The sequence below is a fragment of the Choloepus didactylus genome, chromosome 11 (assembly GCF_015220235.1).
Source record: "Choloepus didactylus isolate mChoDid1 chromosome 11, mChoDid1.pri, whole genome shotgun sequence".
In the NCBI taxonomy this organism is placed as follows: domain Eukaryota; kingdom Metazoa; phylum Chordata; class Mammalia; order Pilosa; family Megalonychidae; genus Choloepus; species Choloepus didactylus.
The window spans coordinates 16960915-16982903 of NC_051317.1; the positions used below are offsets into that span (position 1 = coordinate 16960915).

Genomic DNA, 21989 nt, shown 5'->3' on the forward strand with positions numbered 1-21989 from the left:
GACGAAATCACCAGCTTCTAATATTGGTCTTTCATCTTTTTAATCCAACACACCGTTTTCATTTTCTGTGACAATTCAAAGAGAGACTAATTCTACCTCTATTGCCATGTCTAATGTTAATTCCCCATTCCCTTTTCTGTGCTTTGATGTTATCCTAAAGGGGAAGTATTAAAGGTCTATGCCCTGAATCAAAACAAAACATATTCCTATTGGAGGGGGGATATCTTATTCTTCTTTAAATTGAATAGCAAATAGCTGGTTAAAAAAAACTCAAGAAAATGACAAGCACCTATCCTTAATATTATTTAGTTATACATACTGTCTGGTTCCATTTATATAAAATTCTAGTAAATGCAGTATGTATACTTACAGAAAGCAAATCATTGGTTGCCTGGGGACTGGGGTGGGGAGAAATGGTGGATATGAGGGATAACCAAGGGGCAGGGTGAGCTCTTAGGTGTGATAGATATGTTTACTATAGTGATTGTGGAGGTGGTTTCATACACAGGCCCAACTTATCAAATTGTACACTTTAAATATTTACAGTTTATTTTAGTCAATTATACCTTGATGAAGTGTTTAAAATTTTAAAAATAATTTAATAAAAATTATTTAATTTAAATTAAAAAATATAGAAAATTTACTATTAGTATATTTTGGAGGAAAAAAGGAACAGAATAGTTTGTAGAGTAGGGTTTTCTTAAAAAATATATACTCATGGAAAATGTCTAAAAAAAAAATAAAGTGTTAAAGTGCTTGCCCCTGCAGGGCAGCTTTAAGGGGCACTTTCATTTTTAGTGATTCAATTATTCATTTCCACAAATATCTATTGAACACATACTATGTGCTAAGACACAGAAGTAAGGACTGGAGGATATAGTAGGGAAAAGCCAGACAATATTCTGCTCTTTCAAATTTATATTCTTCTTGGGGAGGAGGGCAGAAAAACAAATAAGAATGTCAAATGGCAGTTATACAGGAAGTAATAAAATAAAATAAAAAAAACTCGGGGTGATGTTTTATATAAGGCTGTTGCATTAAGGTTTGGTCAAGGAAGATCTTTCTGAAAAGGTGACATTTAATCCGAGACCAAGATGATCAGAAGGATCCTACCATGAAAAATAGCTGATAGGGAATTTTATAGGTCTTAATGAGGAATTTGGATTTCATTCCAGTGGCTATGGGAAGCCAATGGAGGATCCTCTGCAAACAGGAGGAAGGACTTGAAGTCTGCTTTGGCTATAGTACAGAATGGATTATGAGTCTAAAAGTGGAAGACAGCAGACCAGTGAGGAAAATTTTGAAATAGTGCAGGTGAGAGTGGGTAGTGTAGTGAACTAGGGGGTGGCATGTGATGGTGAAAAGAGGGTAAGTCTGGGAAGTTTCAGGGAGAGCTTGCATGACTTCACTGATGGATTTTATTATATATGCATATCTGGATGTCTCTGCATCATCAGTTTGCAAATAACTCTGTCATCAGAAAAAATAAAGCTTAAAAGCTTTATTTATTTACTATTCATTTATTGAAAGGAAAAATATTTTATTAAGAAAAATGGAAAAATAGAGAATTCTAATACTTTTATTTTCTTTGAAAGGTGATTCAAAACGATTGGATTTAACTCACTGATCTTTCAATATTAAAATATATTGTTTAAAATTATTGCTACTTTTTATTTAAGCTTCCAACCAAGTGTATCTCTGATTTGGGGTCCTCTGACTCTGTCCATTTTCAGACAGGCATGTTGACATATTTGCTAAGTAGCAAGCATCTCCCCTTCCCCTTTTATTTTTCTTAATTCTTTCAAAACACATTTCTCATTTCCTTTATATGATTCAGATTTAAGACCAAGGAAACTCATTTCAGGTTCTTTTACTTAACATACACCAACTATTCTACCTATGATCTTAAAATCTGCTCTCTCAAACCACATGCAATCTATTCAACACATGTATATATTTATGCAACCATCAGTACTATAGATTACAAGGGTTGACAAACATAGTCTGTGGCCTGCTTTTATACGGCCCTTGAGCTATGAATGGTTTTCACATTTTTAAAGGGTTGTTAAAACAAATAAGCCTAGAATATTTACTATCTGGTCCTTTACAAGACAAAAAAAATATATAATTTCCAATGCCATTAAGGGGAAATGACTAATCCAAACTAGTAAGTTAAACAAATTTTATATAGATAATATAATCTAAAGTACAACTAGTAACTGAAACCAATAACTTAACTAATAACTTGCAAGGGTGGAAGAACTAAATATAGATCAAGAGCAATGTATATAACAGGTATTTATTAAATGCTTGAAGTGTCTTCGCTCAGTCTAAGGAAGAATCATCACCAAATAAGAGGGGCTGACTCACTTCATGACAGGTTCATCCCACTACTCCTTCAGACAGAGGTTCCCCCAAAGGCAGAGAATATGCTTAACGATACTTTTGGTACTCTAAGTGCCCAACCCTGTGTGCTGTAATTTACAGTTAAAATTTCGAAATAATTACTGTATGACTGCATCAATTTACTATTTTAAAAGATTTTAACATCATGTCCCTCTCTTTTACCAGGCACAAAACGAAGTCAACCAGTTAGCAATTCTATAGGTGTACTCAGCTTAATATAATGCAGTAGTTCAGTTAGCATTCAGATAAAATAACCCACTGCACAAAGTTGCCAAAGTTCATTAATTATGCTAATCAATGCACACAATGCAAATGATGTTTTGGGGGAACTTTCATGGGACTCCTCGCTTGCAGGTGGACACAGACAGATCCAGACAGAGAAAATGCATTAATAAAACTTTTCAGCAGGCAAGTACCCCAACACCACTAGAAAAATAAAAATAAATTAAAAACGAAGAAACGACAATCAACTATAAAATAAAAACACTGAGAAACAAAATCAATTTTGATGAGACTGGTTAATAAAAGAAAGGTACCAGGAATCATTCTAACATGATCTTTTTTTCCCCATGGGAAAAAAAAAAAAAAAAAAAAAACTTAGGTAGGAGGCTGTAGTTAACAAAAAAAACTTCCTGAGTTCAAATATTCACCCTGCTATTCAGTAAGTATGTGGCTTTGAATAATTTACTTCTCTGAGCCTCAATATCTTAATCTGTAAAATAGAGACAATAGTCCCCAACCCACTGGATTATATAATTATAATGCATACAAAGCTTTACGATGTACCAGACATGGAGGGCACACACATAGTGATTATTTAAATGCCATATCAAGCCTTGGTTGCCAATGAATTGATTTTAACCAACATTGGCCATATAGTCCAAATTCTTAATAAAAAGCCAAATTCTGTAACAAAGTTACACTATAAAAAATCTAAACAAAACTAAACTTACTTCGTTTTGTGATTCCAAAGATGATTTTGGAAGCACACAGCAATTAAAAAAAAATGATAGCAATGCTATCTTGCATTTGCCTGGTACATTTATTTTCTTGTCTTATTTGCAGAGTAGCCTATGAAGTTGGCTAGCAGAGGTTATTACCCTCTATTTAGCAGAAATGGAAAGAGGCTCAGAGAGGTACTTTCACTTGCTTACAATGGCACAGATGTGTTTACACCGAAGGCTTTGGATCTAAATGCCATGTTAATCTCACTACATGCCCCTTCTCCAACCCTCTAAGGTCAGCTGCAGCAGGATAGATTTCCCCAGATCTGGATTTCAGAGAAACAATAATGCCTTCTCTCAGCAAAACTTACTGGTCGGGACTGGATTTCTTTGGCGTAGAGCGGTTGTAAGAATTCTGAGTCTCCTTCTAGCTTTAGACCTTTCTCTGTGATTCTCAAATTTCCCATTCCATCCTGAAATAGAGGCATACAGAGATAACAGGGAAAATGCAATTAGCCACAATTTCAAAAAACCTCAGGCTGTCAAAAATTGAAACAAAGTTATTGCCCCCCTTTTTTTTTTTTGAGGGTATGGAATGATGGGGGAGTCCACAGTAATACATAAAATACTCGGAGGCACTGCAAAGAAACTATGCACATTATCCTCTTTGTTCACTTATTCTGAGAAAATACTCTTCCAAGCAATCTATAATGTCCCCTAATCATTCACTTGTACAGATGAACAAGGCCCTTTGCATGCAGAAAGAATCGAGACAGGAGGTGAGTGGGAAGAGAGAAAAGGACAATATCCCATGTCAAAATGAAAAATCCTGTTTCCAAACTCTATACAAAAAATTGTAACTGGCAGTGTACTGGTCAAATCCAGCCTTTGGACATGTTTTGTGTTTGGCTCATAAAACAATTAAGAAATTGAATTAGTGGCTAACATTTTCCCTAATATTTCATTATGGAAATTTTCAAATACATACAAAAATAGAAAGAATAGATGGCAATCACCTATGTATGTATCACCCATCTTCAACAATTATCATCTCATTGCAAATCTTATTTATTACACTCTTCTAGGGACCCCTTTGTTTAAACATAACCATATCATTACCACACCAAAAAAAACCAACCATTTATTATCAAACACCGATTCAATGTCTGGATTTCCCAAGTATTTATTAATTTTTCTCTTATTTGCTTATACAAATTAAGTTTCCTACTGCACCTGGTTGATACATCTCTCTACGTCAGTTTATCTGTCTCTGTCTCACACACAGATGCACACACACTTTGGTAAATAAAAGTTAGTTTTCTAATAGGGTTTCTCAGAGTTTTTATTTTGCTGGATGCTCCCATGATTTCACCTAAAATATTCCTCTGTCCCTTGTATTTTCTGTAAATTGGTAGTTAGAGCAAGAGGCTTGATTTGATCCAGGCTTGGTTTTATGGAAAGAATATATCCTAGAAGATGGGCATATATTAATTTTCTATAGTTGTTGTAACAAATTACTGCAGAATTTGTGGCTTAAAACAACACACATTTATTATTTTACAGTTCTATATATCATAAGTCTGGCACAGGCCTCACTAAGCTAAAGTCAAGGTGTGGACAGGGCTGCGTGCCTTCTGGAGACTCTAGGGGAACATTTGCTTCCTTGCCTGTTCCAGCTTCTAGAGGCTGCCCACCTTCCTTGGCTTATGGTCCCACACCTCTGTCTTCAAGTCAGCAAAGCGGGGTTGAATCCCTCACTTTGCATCACTCCAATCTCCTCTTCTGCCTCTCTCTTCCACTTTTTAGGACCCTGGGGATTACTAAAATACTAAAATAATCCAGGACAATCTCAATATCCTAAGGTCAGCTGATTAGTAACCTTAATTCCCCTTTGTCTATAAAAGTAATATATTCATAAGTTCCAGGATTAGGATATGACCATTTTTGAGGGGCCATTATTCCACCTAAATCATGGTGAATTCTTTTAACAGGTGGCACATAATATCTTTTGTTAGGATTTTATTAGCTAATACTGATATTTGCCTAGAGAATCCATTATTTCATCAGGATTTTCAAATTAGTGATATCCTAATCTATCATTTCTTAATTTACTAGCTGGGACATTTCTATCAAGAGAAATTTCATCTTATCAGTTATTGTTTATCTTTACTTACAGTTTTAAATACAGGAACTTGATAGGGACTTGATTTTCCCCTTTATTTAATGATTTGCAAAATATTATGTTGCTTACCTAATAGCCTCCAAAGATGACCAATGAAGTTTTATGTTTTAAATATAATTAGCATTTTGATTTCTTTCATCCCAGCAGTACCTTTGCTCAGTGAAAGCCTCTTCAAGGTGTCTCCTGAGTCCTTTTAATATGGCCTCAGTAGTCTTTGATAGTTCTCTTGCTATCTGGTATAGCAAAATGTTCTAGGGTTATCTTATACGTTTCCTCTCCAGGCCTGGAATCAGTCATTTCTCGAAGAAGCCCTGTTCATTTTAGAGGGAAATTGTATTTAGAGACCACAATCTGGGAGCTAGGGGCTCTCATTGCTACTGGGTTGGTTACTGTGCTTAGGCCTTTCAGTGGATAGAACTAAGTTGTCTCTAAGTGCATGTAGGTGTGTGTTTTAAGATAAAGTATATCATGAGTTCAAATGAGACTTCAATTAAATTTAGGATTGGAAGGTTTTTATTTAATTCTATCCATCATACAATTTTTTTCCCTTTCTTCCATATCCCCCCAGTTTTCAATAACATCAACATAGTCACTCATTTGATTCAACACATCACACACACAGAACAGTTTCAGAACAAAAATGCTACTCCCATATGCTAAAATGATAACGAATAAAAACAATTTGAATTTATTGTCTTTGTTTTTTAACCTTTAGTGTATACCCTACTAGAAAAGTGCAGTCAAATTACTGGGTTTCAAATTTACTTGACATAATCTCTTTCTGATACACAGTGAGATTCATTTGTTACATATTTTCTTTTCAATTTTTAATGATTGTTTTTCAAAATCTAATTTTGTTTTATAAATTTGTAAAGTTTATGTCACATCTGCAAAACAAGATAAATTCAAAGGAGTCTAGCTTCTGCCCTTTTCCCCTCTGGCTTGTTTTCTCTCTCCTCCTACAAGTAACGCATGCATATATATATGTGTGTATATATATATATTTGTTTTTAGTTTTGATTCATGCCTCCATTTTTTCCAATAACAGTTGAAAATTCAAAGACTGGAATGAAAAACCCAGGTTTCCAGCTTCTCTTAGAAACCAGAACCCCTGGCAAATCTGGGCTTGCTTCCTCAGGGCCACAATCTGCTGGAGCCAAGTAGAAGCCACCATGCTCGGACAACACCATATGCTCTCCTGTTGCCACCTTCTCCACCCAGCCTATTCCACTCAGCTATGTATCTCAGATTCCTGACGTTTCTCATTTGAGCCTGAGGTTTCTTCTCTCTGGCGTGACCACTGTGCTCTGTACCTTCACGCATTTGGTGCAAACACCCTACAAGTGGTCTGAATGACCATGTGATAAAGTTATCCCCACCCCCCTTAATAATTCCACCTCAGCCCGTGGTTCAGAACAGATGTTGCAGGTCAATATTGTATCTTCATGGACAGCATGCCATCTGCACATTTCTATTTCTACCACTGGTGGGGATGGCCCTGTCAAGGGGTCCCAGACTGCATTCAAACCCAATGAGAGACTGTGACTGGAGGACACATTTATGTCACACCAGCAGCAGGGAGAATCTTCAACAAAGGAAAGAAAGGAAAAAAAAAAATCCAAGGGCATCTCAAACCCCCAAAGAAAAGATATGACAATTCCTACTGTTTTGGATTATTCTTGATTGCTCCCATTCCCTGAAGAGGCCAGCTGAATTCCTTTGTGCAGAAACATACTAAACCTGATATATGTAAACTGACTAAACTGGGTTTTGGCATGTTTGTTTTGTGAGTTTATAAAATAATAAAAAAAACTTCTAAATAATAAATAACTATACTTGGGGTAATTAGCAAAGCTCATCCAAATTACATCTCTCTCTCTCTAATACTGTCAATTTCCATTTATTAAAGACAATATAAGGGGATTTTTATACTCTCTACTTTTCATGCTTTACTTCATTTATCTTTATTATTACTAAAAATTACCATACCACTTATTAGATTTTATCATAAGGAAATAACCATATAAATGTGAAAATATTTAGTTATAGAGTTGTTTACCACCATATGTGTTACAAGAGATAAAAAAAAATGACAAACTATATAAAACAGTAATTTAATACTCTATAATATAATGGAATATTATGTATACTTTATAAAGGAATATTTAAGAGCATAGAAAAATATTCATAATGGAGAAGTAAAACCATCAGTCAACTATGAAAACCCATTGATACATATGCTCAAATATAACAGATGCTCATCTAACAGGAAATACGCTAGAGGAAATTTTCTAAGGGAAAATATTTGGGGGAAATATACTTAAATGTAAATGTTAATATTAAATATCTTTGTGTGCCTTCATTATGAGTATTTTCTATTTTCCACTTTTTGCTTATTTGCATTTTCTGAATTTTTCTATAAATACCAATTGCAAGGAGGAAAATCTTAACTTATAGAATTAAAGTTTTTCTGATTTATTTTAAAAACAAATATTTATCAAGAATCCATACTACATGTCATGTACTAAGTGCTATACATCTTTTGTCTCATGTCACCTTCGCATTGACCTTATAAGACGGTGATTATTTTCCATATTTTACAAGTGAGAAATTTCACTGGCAAGTAACTTGCTAAAATCACATACTAGTTAATGGCAAAACCAGGAATTGGAACCCAAGTTTGCCCAATTCTAACCTGATCTTTAATATATACAAAAGTAATACCTTTAAGATATCTTAGCTCATTTGAGAGTAGACTCAGATAGGAGATAGGGCCATATTTAACCTCAAAACTAACATCATCCATTCTTAGTCAAGTATATTCATTCCAACTTCCCAGGATTTGGAGGCTCCTTATTATAACTCAGCACCTTCCCCCCCCTCGCTGCCCCCTCCCCACTGAAAATAATCAGATTGAACTCTCTGCTGTTTTTTGGAAAGCCTGCTGTGTGCCATGGGGAGTCACAAAAAGAGAAGTAACCCTAAATCCTGTCCTTCAAAAGAGTTTATAATCGAGGTGGCACATGGCCACAGAAGAACAGAAGAAGGAATAAGAGTGACCAAATTTGAGAAATACTAATCTAACCCAACAGTTAATCAATTAACTCCTTCAAAAGTAGTAACTCAACTACTACTTCTAAACCTCTCATGGCAGGATACTCACCAAAAACTTGCCAAATCTCTATCAAGTTTAACAAGCTAAAGGTATTGTGTCAATAGGAGTTTCAGGTCAGCTTTGAAGTGTAATTTCCCTCCCAGCAAGAAGCAAGGGTGGCATGTAGAAGATTCAGAATGACTCTCAAGGAAATTGGAAAGAAACAGACAATAGCTCTTTTCCTCTTCAAACGGTGAAACTTCAATTTTCCTAAAGGAAATTCCAGCAGGCTGAGAGCTGGACTTGACTGAGTCTGCAAAGTCCAGCAAGGAGTCCTAAAGACTATAAAGTCCACCTGAGAAAGAACTGAGGGTTCAGTTTTGCTCTGTAATATGGATGGGGGGGGGCTCAGATTGTCCTGCCCATTGCAGTATCACCAGTGCCTAACACTATGTCTGGCTCACCGTACGTGCTCAGAACAGGAGTAGTAAAATGTAAATGAGCAAATCCCACTATTTTCTCAGGCCCATTATGGGTGGTTACCCTACAAGGCCTTTGGGGAATACAGGGCCTGGGGATAGAGGCAGAGGAGGGTGGAATATGAGAATCTCTCTCTAAGCTGGTCCAAGGATTAGGACATTTGTTCTTCACTCCTTACCTGGTTCAGATTCATGGGCTGGTTGTTTTGAATAGACTTTTTCCCATAAGATGAGTATATAATATAGAGATTTCAGAGTGGCAGGGCAATAAACTCAAATATTAGTTTGTTTCTTTCCTCTTATCTTTCATGCCAGTCCTTGACTGACCCCTTTCATCACCATTTCAAACATATTGTCAGACTTTGTAATTACTTGGTTTAGAGGTTTTCAAGGTAAATAAGCAGAAGCAACCTGATCACAGGAGAGTTTCCTATCTTCTATAAAAGGTAAACCTCACTGAATGGCCTGTGTTAAGTGTATTGGAAATGGAACAGGAAGGAGAAGAGAAGATACTTCCTGAGTGGTGAGTGGGCAGAGATCTGTGAGTCCCATGAGTACTGGGGCCACTGTGAGACTCCCCTCTGCAGTAGTGACAGCACCGCAGGACCTCAAGGGACAAACTGGGTGGGACCACAGTTTTCTCAGCCATGACCCACAGGTGCTGGGCAAGACACTGGGGTTGATAGGAAAGTGTAGAATTTAGTTGCTCTTCTGGAACAACTAGCATACAGCCAGAAACAACTAGTAAATAGTCTGGAACAACTGTTGGGGGACATCCGTGACTGGACAACATTGTACACAAGTCTGGAATGGGTGGAATGGCTGAGATTGCAGCATAAGAACTGTAAGTAAAACTCCCCAAACTGCAAAGCTGGTGCCTCTCCCCCACCAGCATGACAGGCTGTGCTGAAACCCTTTCCTGCGGGAAAAAGAAGCAGTCTACTAGAAGGAAGGGAACGTAGCTCAACCAAGCTCCAACTGAGGTTTCAATTAACAAATTTGGACTACTGAATACAGGCTATGAGTACAGATAAACCCAGAGCAAGCAGGAAAGAAACCCGAGATTTCCCCTGACAGAGAGGAGGTGGGACTGATGGAAAAAAAAAGACATTAAAAAAAAAAAAACCAAAAAACAGAGGCTTTTGGAGTTGGCTGAGCTCAGAACACTGAAAGAGGGCTGTGTGCCAAGAAAAGGGGCACACAGAAGCATGCACCAACTCCAGTTCTTGATTGGTAACTGGCGGGCTGCGGACTGGCTCTGAACAGGGGATTTCTTTCTTTTTTCCTTTTTTTCTCTCTCTCTAAGCAGCTCATTAGAGAAAGCCGCAGGCGTTTTCAATTGTCAGGGCTGACCCAGGCAAGGGTAGAGTTAGATAGTTAGAGAGACAAAAGAAGTCAGTAAGAGATAAATTCCTAAAGGGCTTATCTTCCCTAAGAAAAGGGGGGAGGTGGGGCCCAGATCCATTGGCTGCCCTCCCTCAGAGAACTCAGACCCTAAGAACTGTGTGTGTGTGTGGACAGGTGGGGTGGGGTACAGAAACAGCTTAAGCTTGGCTTCTGACACTCTCAGTTCCTGGCAGGGACAGGGTCTACTAAGAATTAAAGGCAGTGCAAGTTTTTATGCTGGTGGGGAGCTATGGGCTGACAAGCACCACCTGCTGGGCAGGATAGGAAAAGTACAGCATCTAGAGGCCTCACATGAAATCTGACAACCTGCTGAGTCTCATCCTCAGGGAAACCTGATACAGATTACACCCTCCTGAGACCAGGGCCCATCTGGTCTGGGAAAATCTGATTAGGATAATCAAGGAAACCAGAAGCCAAGACAAAAAAAAATTATGAATCACACTAGGAACAATGAAGATATGGCCCAGTCAAAGGAACAAATACCCTTCAAATGAGACACAGGAATTGAAATAACTAATTAAAGATCTTCAAACAAATATGCTAAATCAATTAAAAAATCAAATTAACAGGTTGAGGAAAGATACGGCAAAAGAGATGAAGGACATAAAGAAGACATTGGGCAAACATAAGGAAGAACTTAAAAGTCTGAAAAAAACAATAGGCAGAACTTAAAGGAATGAAAGGCACAATAGAAGAGATGGAAAACACAATGGAGACATACAACAACAGATTTGAAGAGGCGGAAGAAAGATTCAGGAACTAGAGGACAGGACATTTGAAATCCTACACAGAAAACAACAGATAGAGAAAAGAATGGGAAAGTATGAGCAACATCTCAGGGAATTGAATAACAACATGAAGGGTATGAATGTACGTGTCATGGGTGTCCCAGAAGAAGAGAAGGGAAAAAGGGCAGAAGCAATAATAAAGGAATAATCAATGAAAATTTCCCATCTCTTACGGAAGACATACAATTGCAGATCCAAGAAGCACAGCATACCCCAAAAAGAATAGATCTGAATAGACCTATGCCAAGACACTTAATAATCAGATTTTCAAAAGTCAAAGACAAAGAGGGAATTCTGAAAGCAGCAAGAGAAAAGTGATCTATCACATACAAAGGAAGCTCGATAAGACTGTGTAGATTTCTCAGAAGAAAGCATGGAGGCAAGAAGGAAGGGGTGTGATATAGTTAAGATACTGGAAAAGAAATACTGTGAACCAAGAATTCTATATCTGGCAAAACTGTCCTTCAAAACTGAGGGAGTGTTTAAAATATTTTCATACCAACAGATACTGAGAGAGTTCATGAACAGGAGACTAATTGGAGTGCTACAGACAGACAGGAAAAGACAGGAGAGAGAGGTTTGGAGAAGAGTGTAGAAATGAAGACTATCAGTGAGACTACAAAGAGAGAGAGAGAGGGAAAATAAAATATGACTTATAAATTCCAAAAGTCAAAATGGTATTCAGTAGACATTAGGTTGAGTGAAATTAGCCAGAAATGAAAGGACAGGTACTCTATGGACTCACTAATATGAATTAACATTGATGAGCAAAATTTGCGAGTTTAAGTTGAGAACACAGGTTATCAAGAGATAGAAAGAGGTAAGAGTTTGGGCATTTGATGCTGAAGGAGTACATATGGGTAAACAGGATTGATTGTATACATCCAGGAATGGATAGCATAATACTCTATGATGGTAGCACAATATTGTAAGTACTCTGAACAAAGATGAGTGTGAGTACAGTTGAAAGAGGAAGACTAGGTGCATGTATGACACTGGAAGGGAAGATGGAAGACTGGGATTATATAACTTAGTGAAACCTAGAGTCATCAATTATGGTGATTAAATGTACAAATACAAGAATATTTTTAAAAGAGGGAGAACAAATGAATGTCAACATTGCAAGGTGTTAAAATTGGATGGTACAGGGAAAAAAATACAATCAGTGCAAACTAGAATCGATAGTTAATGGTAGCATTTTAAGATGTTTCCATTAATTTTAACAAAGGCAGTATACCAAAGCTAAATGTCTACAAGAGGGGGTTTTAAGGGAGTTATATGGGATTCTTGATAGTGGTGCTGTTGTATGAACTTTACATTGTATTTTACTTTATTTTTATTTTTCTTCAATCTTTTATATTTTTATTCTTCATTTTTCCCTCCTTTTTCTCTTTCCTTGCAGAAGAAATGGAAATCTCCTCATATAGGTTGCGGACGTAAATGCATAACTATGTGACTATACCGGGAATCACTGATTGTTTACTTAGAATGGATTGCATGGTGTGTGAATAAAGTGGTTTAAAAAATAAGCAGAGGGACACAAGTCTGGAGAAAATGTGGATCAAGGGATATACTCATTCACTCTTGGTAGAGAATTAGAATGGTGCAGCCCATCTGGAGGGTAGTGTTGTGGTTCCACAAGAAGCTAACTACAGGGTTGCCATATGGTCCTGCAACTCCATTACTGGGTATATACTTGTGATAGCTGGAAGCAGGGACGTAAATGGACATTGCACACTGGTGTTTATGGAGACGTATTCATGATTCACAATGGATGGAGGTGACCTAAGGGTAAATCAACCAATAAATGGAATGGTGAACTGTGGTATATACATTCAATGGAATATTGAGCAGCAGCAAGAAGAAATGAAGTTGTGAGGTATGCAAATAGGTGAATGGACCTTGAGGACAGTATGTTGAGTGAAATAAGCCAGAATCGGAAACATTATAACGCCTCACTAATATGGCCTAACTATAACGTGCAAACTCTGAGAACTGAATCTGAGAGCATAGGTTTTCAGGGGAAGGCTTATGATAAAGGTTCCTAGATTGTAAGCTCTTACAGCAGTCACGTCTATCCATGAGTCGTAACGGTTATTTCTAAATTCTGAGATAATGAGCTGTTTGTGTATACCCGAAGTTCTGGGTGGTCCCTGGAACTCTGGGTATCTGTGTGACACCTGAGACTCAGAGCCAGAGTTCAGCAGCTATGAATGTCAGCATTACCCCATATAGTAAATGTTAAAGAAGCTGAAAAAGAGACCAGACTTCAATTAGAGATACGAACAAAATGGACTTGGTTAGGACTAAGGTAAACCAGACTAAAGGGAAAAGGATGATATTGACTGTGTTTTAAAACTTCAGCTTCTATATGAGACCAAAGGAATTGTTTACGTGGTGGAAAATCTATATTTTCTGTAACACGCTATATAATTCAACTTGTATGGTTAGTTTATTCAAACACCATAATTACATGGAACCTTGAATAGGGGGTGAGATCTGGTTGGTCTGTACAGGTTAGCATGAAGCCCCAATAGATACCAGAGTAATCTGGGCAAAGAATAAAAATGTATTTGCAAAGCCACCTTGAGAGACTGGGGAAAAACTGGAAATATTAAACTTCCCCACCCGGGGAATTCCTGATATTCTCGCACTCTTTGGGGACTACCACTGTAGTAGGCCAAGCTCTCGATCTTAGGGCTTGCCCTTATGAAGCTTGTTACTGCAAAGGAGAGGCTAAGCCTACTTATAATTGTGCCTAAGAGTCACCCCCAGAGAACCTCCTTCATTGCTCAGATGTGGCCTCTCTCTAAGCCAACATTGCAGGTAAACTCACTACCCTCCCTCTATGTGGACACGACTCCCAGGTGTATAAATCTCTCTGGTAACATGGGACTTGACTTCTGGGGATGAGCCTGGACCCAGCATCGTGGGATTGAGAAAACCTTCTTGACCAAAAGGGGGAAGAGAAATGAAACAAAATAAAGTTTCCACGGCTGAGAGATTTCAAATGGAGTCGAGAGGTCCTTCTGGAGGTTATTCTTATGCATTTTATAGATACCTTTTTTTAGTTATTAGTGTACTAGAAGAGCTAGATGGAAATACCTGAAGCTGTTGAACTGCAATCCAGTAACCCTGATTCTTGAAGACAGTTGAATAACTAACTATATGGCTTAAACAGGATGAATGCGTGACTGTGAAAACACTGTGGCTCATACTCCCTTTATCCAGAGTATAGACAGATGAGTAGAAAAAAGGGGGACAAAAAGTAAATAAATATGGGGAGGGGAAATGAGTATGAGATGTTTTGGGTGTTCTTTCATACTTTTTATTCTTATTCTTATTTTCATTTTTATTTCTTGGAGTAACGAAAATGTTCAAAAAATTGATTGTGGTGATGAATGCACAACTAAATTATTATACTGTGAACAGTGGATTGTACACTTTAGATGATTGTATGGTATGTAAATGTATCTTAATAAAATTGCATTTAAAAAAAAAGACACTAGGGTCTCTGAAAACTCTTTGAGTGAGGCTTAATTTCCTCCTGGCATGAACAGGGGCTGGTAATCAGTGTTACGTTGACTAAAAGAAAGTGTTATTTCTTACTCCTCTGATTTTCCTGTTATATCAGCATCAGACACGTTTTTAATTCTGTCAGCACATTTTTCAGGCTTGAAGTAATGCCAAGTTCTGTTTTAGTAAGCCAGTCTGAAGCATGTCTCTTGCAGGAGCTTTTTTAATGGCAGACATTACTTGGGCTATGTCCAAGAGTGAAAAGATTTTTTTCCACACACAAGATTTGCATTAGAACGTAAGCTTCACAAAGGTGGGATTTCTGACTATTTGTTCACTGCAGCATCCTCAGTCCCTAAAATATTGCTTGGCATATGGTATATGCTCATCAAATACCTGGTGAGTGACTGAATTTATTCATTCTAAATTGTTGTGTTTTGAAAAGCACTGTGGCATCTACAAAAAAAATGTTAACGATCTAGTCTTGTTCCTAGGGCAGATTATACTCCAGTATAGCCTGAATTCACTACCAGGGTGATATACCTCCAAGGGGTGAAAATTGTTGATTGGAGTAGTGAAAAAATCTTATTCTTATTACATATAAAGCACAGATGTACACATCTACACTATCTTTGGTGTTAAGATTTCACGTGTGTGGCAATTAAGGATAAAAAAAAAAGTGTCTAAAAACATTCCTGGGGTGGGGAGGAGGCAAGAGTGAAAAAAAAAAAAAAGGTTGAGACAGACTAACAGAGTATTATCATTTTAAGTCAGCTGTTAGCTTTTCTCCCTTTGTTCTATGAATGGTCACTTCTGCCATTCGTGTATAGAATATCTTCTTTGTAGCTCCTCAGATTTTGTGATGTGACAGAAAGGTTGCAACCAAGATAAAGTGCAAACTCCCTAATTAATATTTAAGACACTTAATCTGGGACATGCTCACTTCTCCAGCCTCACCTCTTGCCAGTCTCCTTTCATTTTTTTAAAAATAAAAGGCTCACAATTTATCCAAACTCTTTTGAGACCTTGTAAATGTTCACCCCTTGGCCAAGCATGTTCTCCCCAACCCTCCTGCCCCTTGCTTCAGTCCTTTGGTTCTGTTTAGACGTATTTTGTGGCTGGACCCTCCTGTGAGCTCCCGTGCATCCTGTGTGCACCTCCATCATGGATAGCCCTTATCACACCGCACTGTGATCCTCTGTCTACACCTACGTCCTTCCTCCCGAGACTTCCAGTGCCCTGAGACAAGGACTGTGACTCACTTGTTTTTCAACCTGCAGGAGACAGTACACTGCCTAACACCTAGAAATGTAACTGAACCAGAAAAAAAAAAGGATAAACAAGATATTGCTCAGAAAGTGGTCAATGACACAAATTTAAAAACAATAATTAAAAAGTTGCTGTTTCCATAGATATTAGACAAAGTGCTTTATCCACATCAACTTCATGAATCCTCATGATAATTCTGGGAAGTAGCCACTGTTAATCCCATTTCACAGTTGAGAAAAATGATGGCAGTCTGACTCAAAAACAGAACTGCTTAATTCCCACCCTCTAAGCTGCACTTATCAAACTGTGTGCCCAGCCCTAAGCTTCTTGGTGAATGAGGAGGCATTAATGGTAGTGAATAGGCCCCTCCCTCTGGGAGCTTCTATTCTAAGGGAAGAAAAAAAATGAGTAACACACATGGTGGTGAGGATGTGGAGAAACAGAAAAGGAACACTCATGCAATTCTAGTGGGAATGTAAAATGGACTAGCCACTTTGAAAAACAGTCTGGTTGTTTGCAAAAAGTAAAACCAAGTTATCACTTGAGCCAGCAATTCTATTCCTAGTTATCTACCCAAGATAAATGAAAAACTTTTCTACACCCAGAGTTGCATATCAATGTTCACAGCAGCATTATTTACAACAGTTGAAAATTTAAAAAACAACCCAAATGTATATTAACTACTGAATGGATAAACAAAAGACTCTATATACATGCAATGGAATATTATTCAGACAAAAAAAAAAAAAAAAAAAAAGAATGAAGTACTGATATATGCTAAAACATGGATGGGCCTCAAAACCATTACGTTGAGTGAAAGAAGCCAGACACAAAAGGTTGCAAATTGTATGATTTCATTGCTATAAAATTCCAAAAGGCAAATCCATAGAGGCAAAAAGTAGACTCTTGGTTGTCTGGGACTGGCTGTGGGAATAGGAAGTGACCGTAAATAGGCTCAAGGGATCTTAATATCTTAATGAAGTTCTGCTTAAGTTCTAAAACTCAATTGTGGTCATGGTTTTACAAGTCAGTAATTTTATTAAAAATCACTGAATTGGACACTTAAAATGGATAAATTTTTATAGAATGTAAATTTAACCGAATAAATTTATTTATAAAAAGAGTAACACATGTGAAATGATGTTCACAGAGAGGAATCCGGTTCAGAAGACATGGCATTAGTTACTTTGGAATTCCCAAAATCAATAAAGAGAATTGGGTCAGAGATGTGTCTAGGGGTAAGAGGTAGTAGCTTAGAGGAGAGACAGTGGGGAGAGCCCTATGTTTGTTTATACTTTGGGTGGAGTTATTAAAGGAACGTACTCACAAATATTCTATTTCCATGAAGGATCAAGGTTGGTGAAGCAAGTGTGGAAAAAAACACGATTTAAATTACACAGGAAGTATTTTGTAATCAAGGCAATTAAATTGTAGGATAGGCTAACAAAGGCAGCTACTGATCTTTTCTGGGGAGCATTAAAAGATGGGGCCATCACCAGTACTGGATGATTAACACAACAGCGAGGAAGACAGCCAGGTGAGCCAGCAGGGTCTGCGTCACAGCCTCTGATCCTTTTCGTCATTTGCTGTGTACTCTCAACCTCACATTTTATTTCTTTTACCACTGATGTCAATACATCATATATTTTTCTTTCCTCTCCTTACTTCCCAGTTACCATATATAGAGAGCTTATTTATTGGTTATAACAATAAATGTGTGTGGGGGGAGAGGGAGAAAGTGGGGAGTGAGGGAGGGAAGGGGAGAAGTCAGGTGGGATGGGGCAAAGAGAGGAGAGAGAGAATGACATATATAACTGCTGTTAAATTGCTTTGGTGCCTCGTGGGTCAGGACTGTGACTTCTCGCTTAGGTTTTATAACATCTCATAAAGTTACTTTAAATGATTTACAGATCCAAGGCCATGCCATTTGAAGCATTCCACATTTCCTGGTTGTCAATAGTAATGTATGGATGGGCAGCCTTTGCTTTATACTTTTCCTTGGGTGAGTAAATCAACCAGAAATGAGGGAATAACAGCTCTACCCCACAGGTTCACATACACAGAGGGAATAAGATTATTTCTCTTTATTTCCAAATTTCCTAATTCCTACCTGACCTTAGGCCTTCGCTATCCATGTCTTTGTGAAGCCTTTCTGGGTTCTCCTCAATCCCTTAGCAACCTTCCTGTCCTTGGTAACTGGAAAACACACGCATAAATGCATCTGTGACATTCTGGGATACTGGCTGGGAAAGTGAGTTCTGGAGTCAGACTGAATGGGTTTGAACGCTGGCTTGATCACTTATTTGCCTTTCAAGCCTCAGGCTCCTTACATGAGTACTTAGATGATAATGTCCTCCAAATGAGTATTGGAGCAAGCAATCCATGTGTATCAGTCAAAAGAGTCTAGGCCTTACTATGGTAACAGACAACAAGAATCTCAGTAGCTTCAAATAAGAAAGATCTATTTCTTATCCAAGCTTCATGTCCATCGAGGGTTGTGGTGGGTTCCGCATACTGTGGTCACTCAGGAGCACAGGAGGATAAAGTGGCCATCATCTTAACCACTGCAAGTGCTATGCAGAGGGGAAGGAGTAGGCAACAAAGCATGTGCTGGCTCTTAAAACATCTGCCCTGAATTAACATATGCTCCTGTTTTGTTTTTTTGTTTTTTTTATCTAAAGCATGCCAAGTTGTCATACCAATCACAAATTGGTGGGGAAGTACAATCCTACATATGCCCAATGAAATAAAGAGTGGGACTATTTGTAAACAGGCCTAACTGGAGTAACATCACATTTAAGACTTAGCACAGTAACAAGTATATAGTATTTATTCAATAAAAATCAGGTGGTACTACTACCACTTCTGCTGCTCCTAATTTATATTTATATTAACCTATACTCTAATTCTTTAATTATTTTTCTCTCTTCAGATTGCAAGCTTCTAACAGACAAGGGTCTTATGTTAGCTGTTTTTTTAATCCCAAATCATAACACCAGTCAGAATTGCTGACCGTAAATTTTGACTGAGTGAAAAGTCTTCTGAAAGCCACAAGAACCCCAAGTGCAGCTCCAAAATGAAGTCAATTCTGGCTTAAAGTTAACAAGCCCTGGGTAGCACTTACCCAGACCAGAACTGACTTGCTGATCATGCAGATAAACAGCTGGATCAATATGGGGACTGTTATATACTTGAAGATCTTAATTAAAGAATATTCTTAACATTTGTGAGGAAATGTAAGTAGCATCCCATGGATGCATGGGAAAAGTACAGCACTTGGGTTCTGTCCTTGACCCTTCTGCTAGCTCCCTGTGCAAAACTGGCTAAGTCTAGCTTCTCTGAATCTGTTTCCTAACACCCAATGATGGGTGCTTGAGCAGTAAAACATTAAATTCCCTTCTATTAAAAAAAATCCTATTCTATGATGCACAGGAGTAGGATGCTCTCTGAACAACAAATCACAGCTGCTCCTGGGAACCAGCCCACAATTCAAAGACTGCAATTAGGGCACCTTGTATGACTTGTAGTTTTGCCAAAGAAATTCTTGCAAAAATCCTGCAAATCACTCCAAATGTACATCCAGACTCAGGGACGATTTATACAAACACCAATGCCAGCACATTGTTCTGAAACAGAAACTCATACACAACCTTTAAAAAGAGACATTGGTGGAAAATTTATTAATTGTTTGAAGGGAAGAGAATGAGAGATGGATAATAAAGTGCAAGTTGCTCTGTTCCCTCCCCAGGTGAGAAATGTGAATTTATGAATCCTGAGCTACTGTTGATAAAGGAGTAGATGCATTTATCTTAAGCAGACACATAAAAGAAAATAAGTGAAATAAGATTAGGGCCATGCCGAGGGCTCAGATTAAATTCTTACCATGGCAAACCCTGCTGTTAGGTGAGTGCTTCCCACACAGTAGAGCCTGATTAAGATTCTGGTTTGAGTGATATTAAAAATGCACAATGTGAAAATCCCTCCCAAAATAGATATTTTAACCAAGGTAGACACCCCAAGGGAGCTACCTATCCTGTCTTCTATTTTCATTAGGAAAAGTTGTCAGTTATACATGACAGTGTCTTTTGTGAGACTTCAAGTTATAGCTTCAAAGGGTCCAGTGCTTTTTTGATACATGTGAGAAAGGTTTCTAGGGATAAGTTCAGAAACAGGAAGGTTACTACCTGTACTCCCATCACTAAAAGCCATCTTACCTATTAATTTGACCCTACTGCTTAAGTTTTGATGTCCAAATTGGCCTTCCAAAAGATGGTATCAAATTTACAGTCAGTCTTTTGGATAAGTTGCCAGTTTCCACAATTATGCTTAGCCTTAAAGAGAAGCAGCAGTTCTCTGAAAGAGACATCTTTGTTGCTTTCCTTGCTTGTACTCATTAGCCCTGAAATTCTTCCCATATTTCAAACAGCAGAAAAAACTGGCACAAGGAATCTTTGACTCCTTGGAGGACCCTGTTTGCTCAGTCAACAAAAGCAGGAACTTATTTTTGTTGTTGTTTTTTAACTCAGAGCACTATACAGCCAGAGCTATGAAGTACTGTGAAGAAGAATGAAGCAAAGTAAAAGAAGAGAGGAGCAGGGGAGAGGGTAGGTAAACAACAAGAAGTTGTCTCTGAATAGAAATCAAAATGAAGTCAAAAAGTCAGCCAGGAGAAAATTTAGGGAAAGGTGAAATGAGTTTGACACACTTGAGGAACACAAAGAAGTGTCAGTGTGACTGGAGTTCAGTTTATGAAGTAGAGAGAAGGAAACGGATTCAGAGAAGTAGGAAGGGACCAGATCAACAGAGCATCCTGGAGAAGATGCTAAGGAGTTTGTATTTTTGTTCTGCATGCGATGGGATACCATTAGAAGGTATTAGGCAAAGGTTTACATTTTAATTTACATAAATTCCAACAAGACTCCCACGAAATTTCTAAACCAAACTTTGATGAACTCACCACCTTAGTATAAATTCCAAAATAATTTTCTAAAAGAACTTGCAGAAAAAAGATTCGGTGATTTTGTTTGGCTTAAAGCTTTTCTCTCTCTCTCTATCCCTCCCCATCCCTCCCCGTCCCCCTCCTTCCCCCCATGTCCTCCCTGCTTCCTTTACTTAGCCACACAAAATAATGGCCCAGAGCATAGGTTTAGGAATCAGAAATATGTAGTTTGGAATACAGGTCCTATTGTTTACTAGTGATGGGACCTTGGACATATTATATAATCTCCCTGAGCCTCTTGTCACCTGTAAAATGGGAATCAGAGTATTATCTTTTTTGATTGTGTACGTGCTTACATTTGATCTGCGTAGCACAGTGTCTGTCAATAGCAGCCCTTTCCTGATCCATCCATCTCCCTGTCTCCTGCCCTTCACATTCCTCTCTTCCTTGCTTCCTTTCCTGACTATGCTCTCTGATCTCCTACGGCAGTTATACTCTATCACACACAGTTTAGCACTTACTTAATTCGACATGCTCAGAGAGGCTTGCATAAGAGGAAGGAAGAAGAGGGTCAATAATGGAGCTGCCAGGGTCAAGAGGATGGAGAATGAGGGAGATAAGAGGCAGGTAGGAAGACGCTAAAAGGAACTTGCCAGAAAATTTGTCTCAGTTCCCAGGAGAAAGTGAAAGGATTAAACCTCACTCAATATTGCAAAGCTAGAAGCCTAGAGGTCAAGAATGGGAGAAGGGGTGTTTCAGGATTTTCCAAAATTGAGGTTGCCTCGCTCTCTGGACAAGAAACTACTTTACTGATTTTTAATTTCAAAACAAAACAGAAACACCAAATCTTCAAATATCAAGAGTATGAACCTGGTTAAAGGGATTTATTTCATTTACCTTTTATTCCCTTTTAATTACGCTGCCACTGCTATACCCCTCACTCTACTACCCACACTGACTTACAC

The 21989-nt window shown here is 38.0% G+C and overlaps 1 protein-coding gene across 4 annotated transcripts in view; it reads right to left on the minus strand.

The window, feature by feature from the left end:
• Nucleotides 1–21989, minus strand: part of SGCD (sarcoglycan delta) — a 1065755-nt gene that overhangs the window by 241466 nt on the left and 802300 nt on the right. For all 4 annotated transcript variants that reach the window (XM_037798832.1, XM_037798833.1, XM_037798831.1 and 1 more), the window contains one exon: nt 3722–3823. In XM_037798832.1, coding sequence (XP_037654760.1) covers nt 3722–3823 — 102 coding nt within the window. The remainder of the gene's footprint in view (nt 1–3721; nt 3824–21989) is intronic.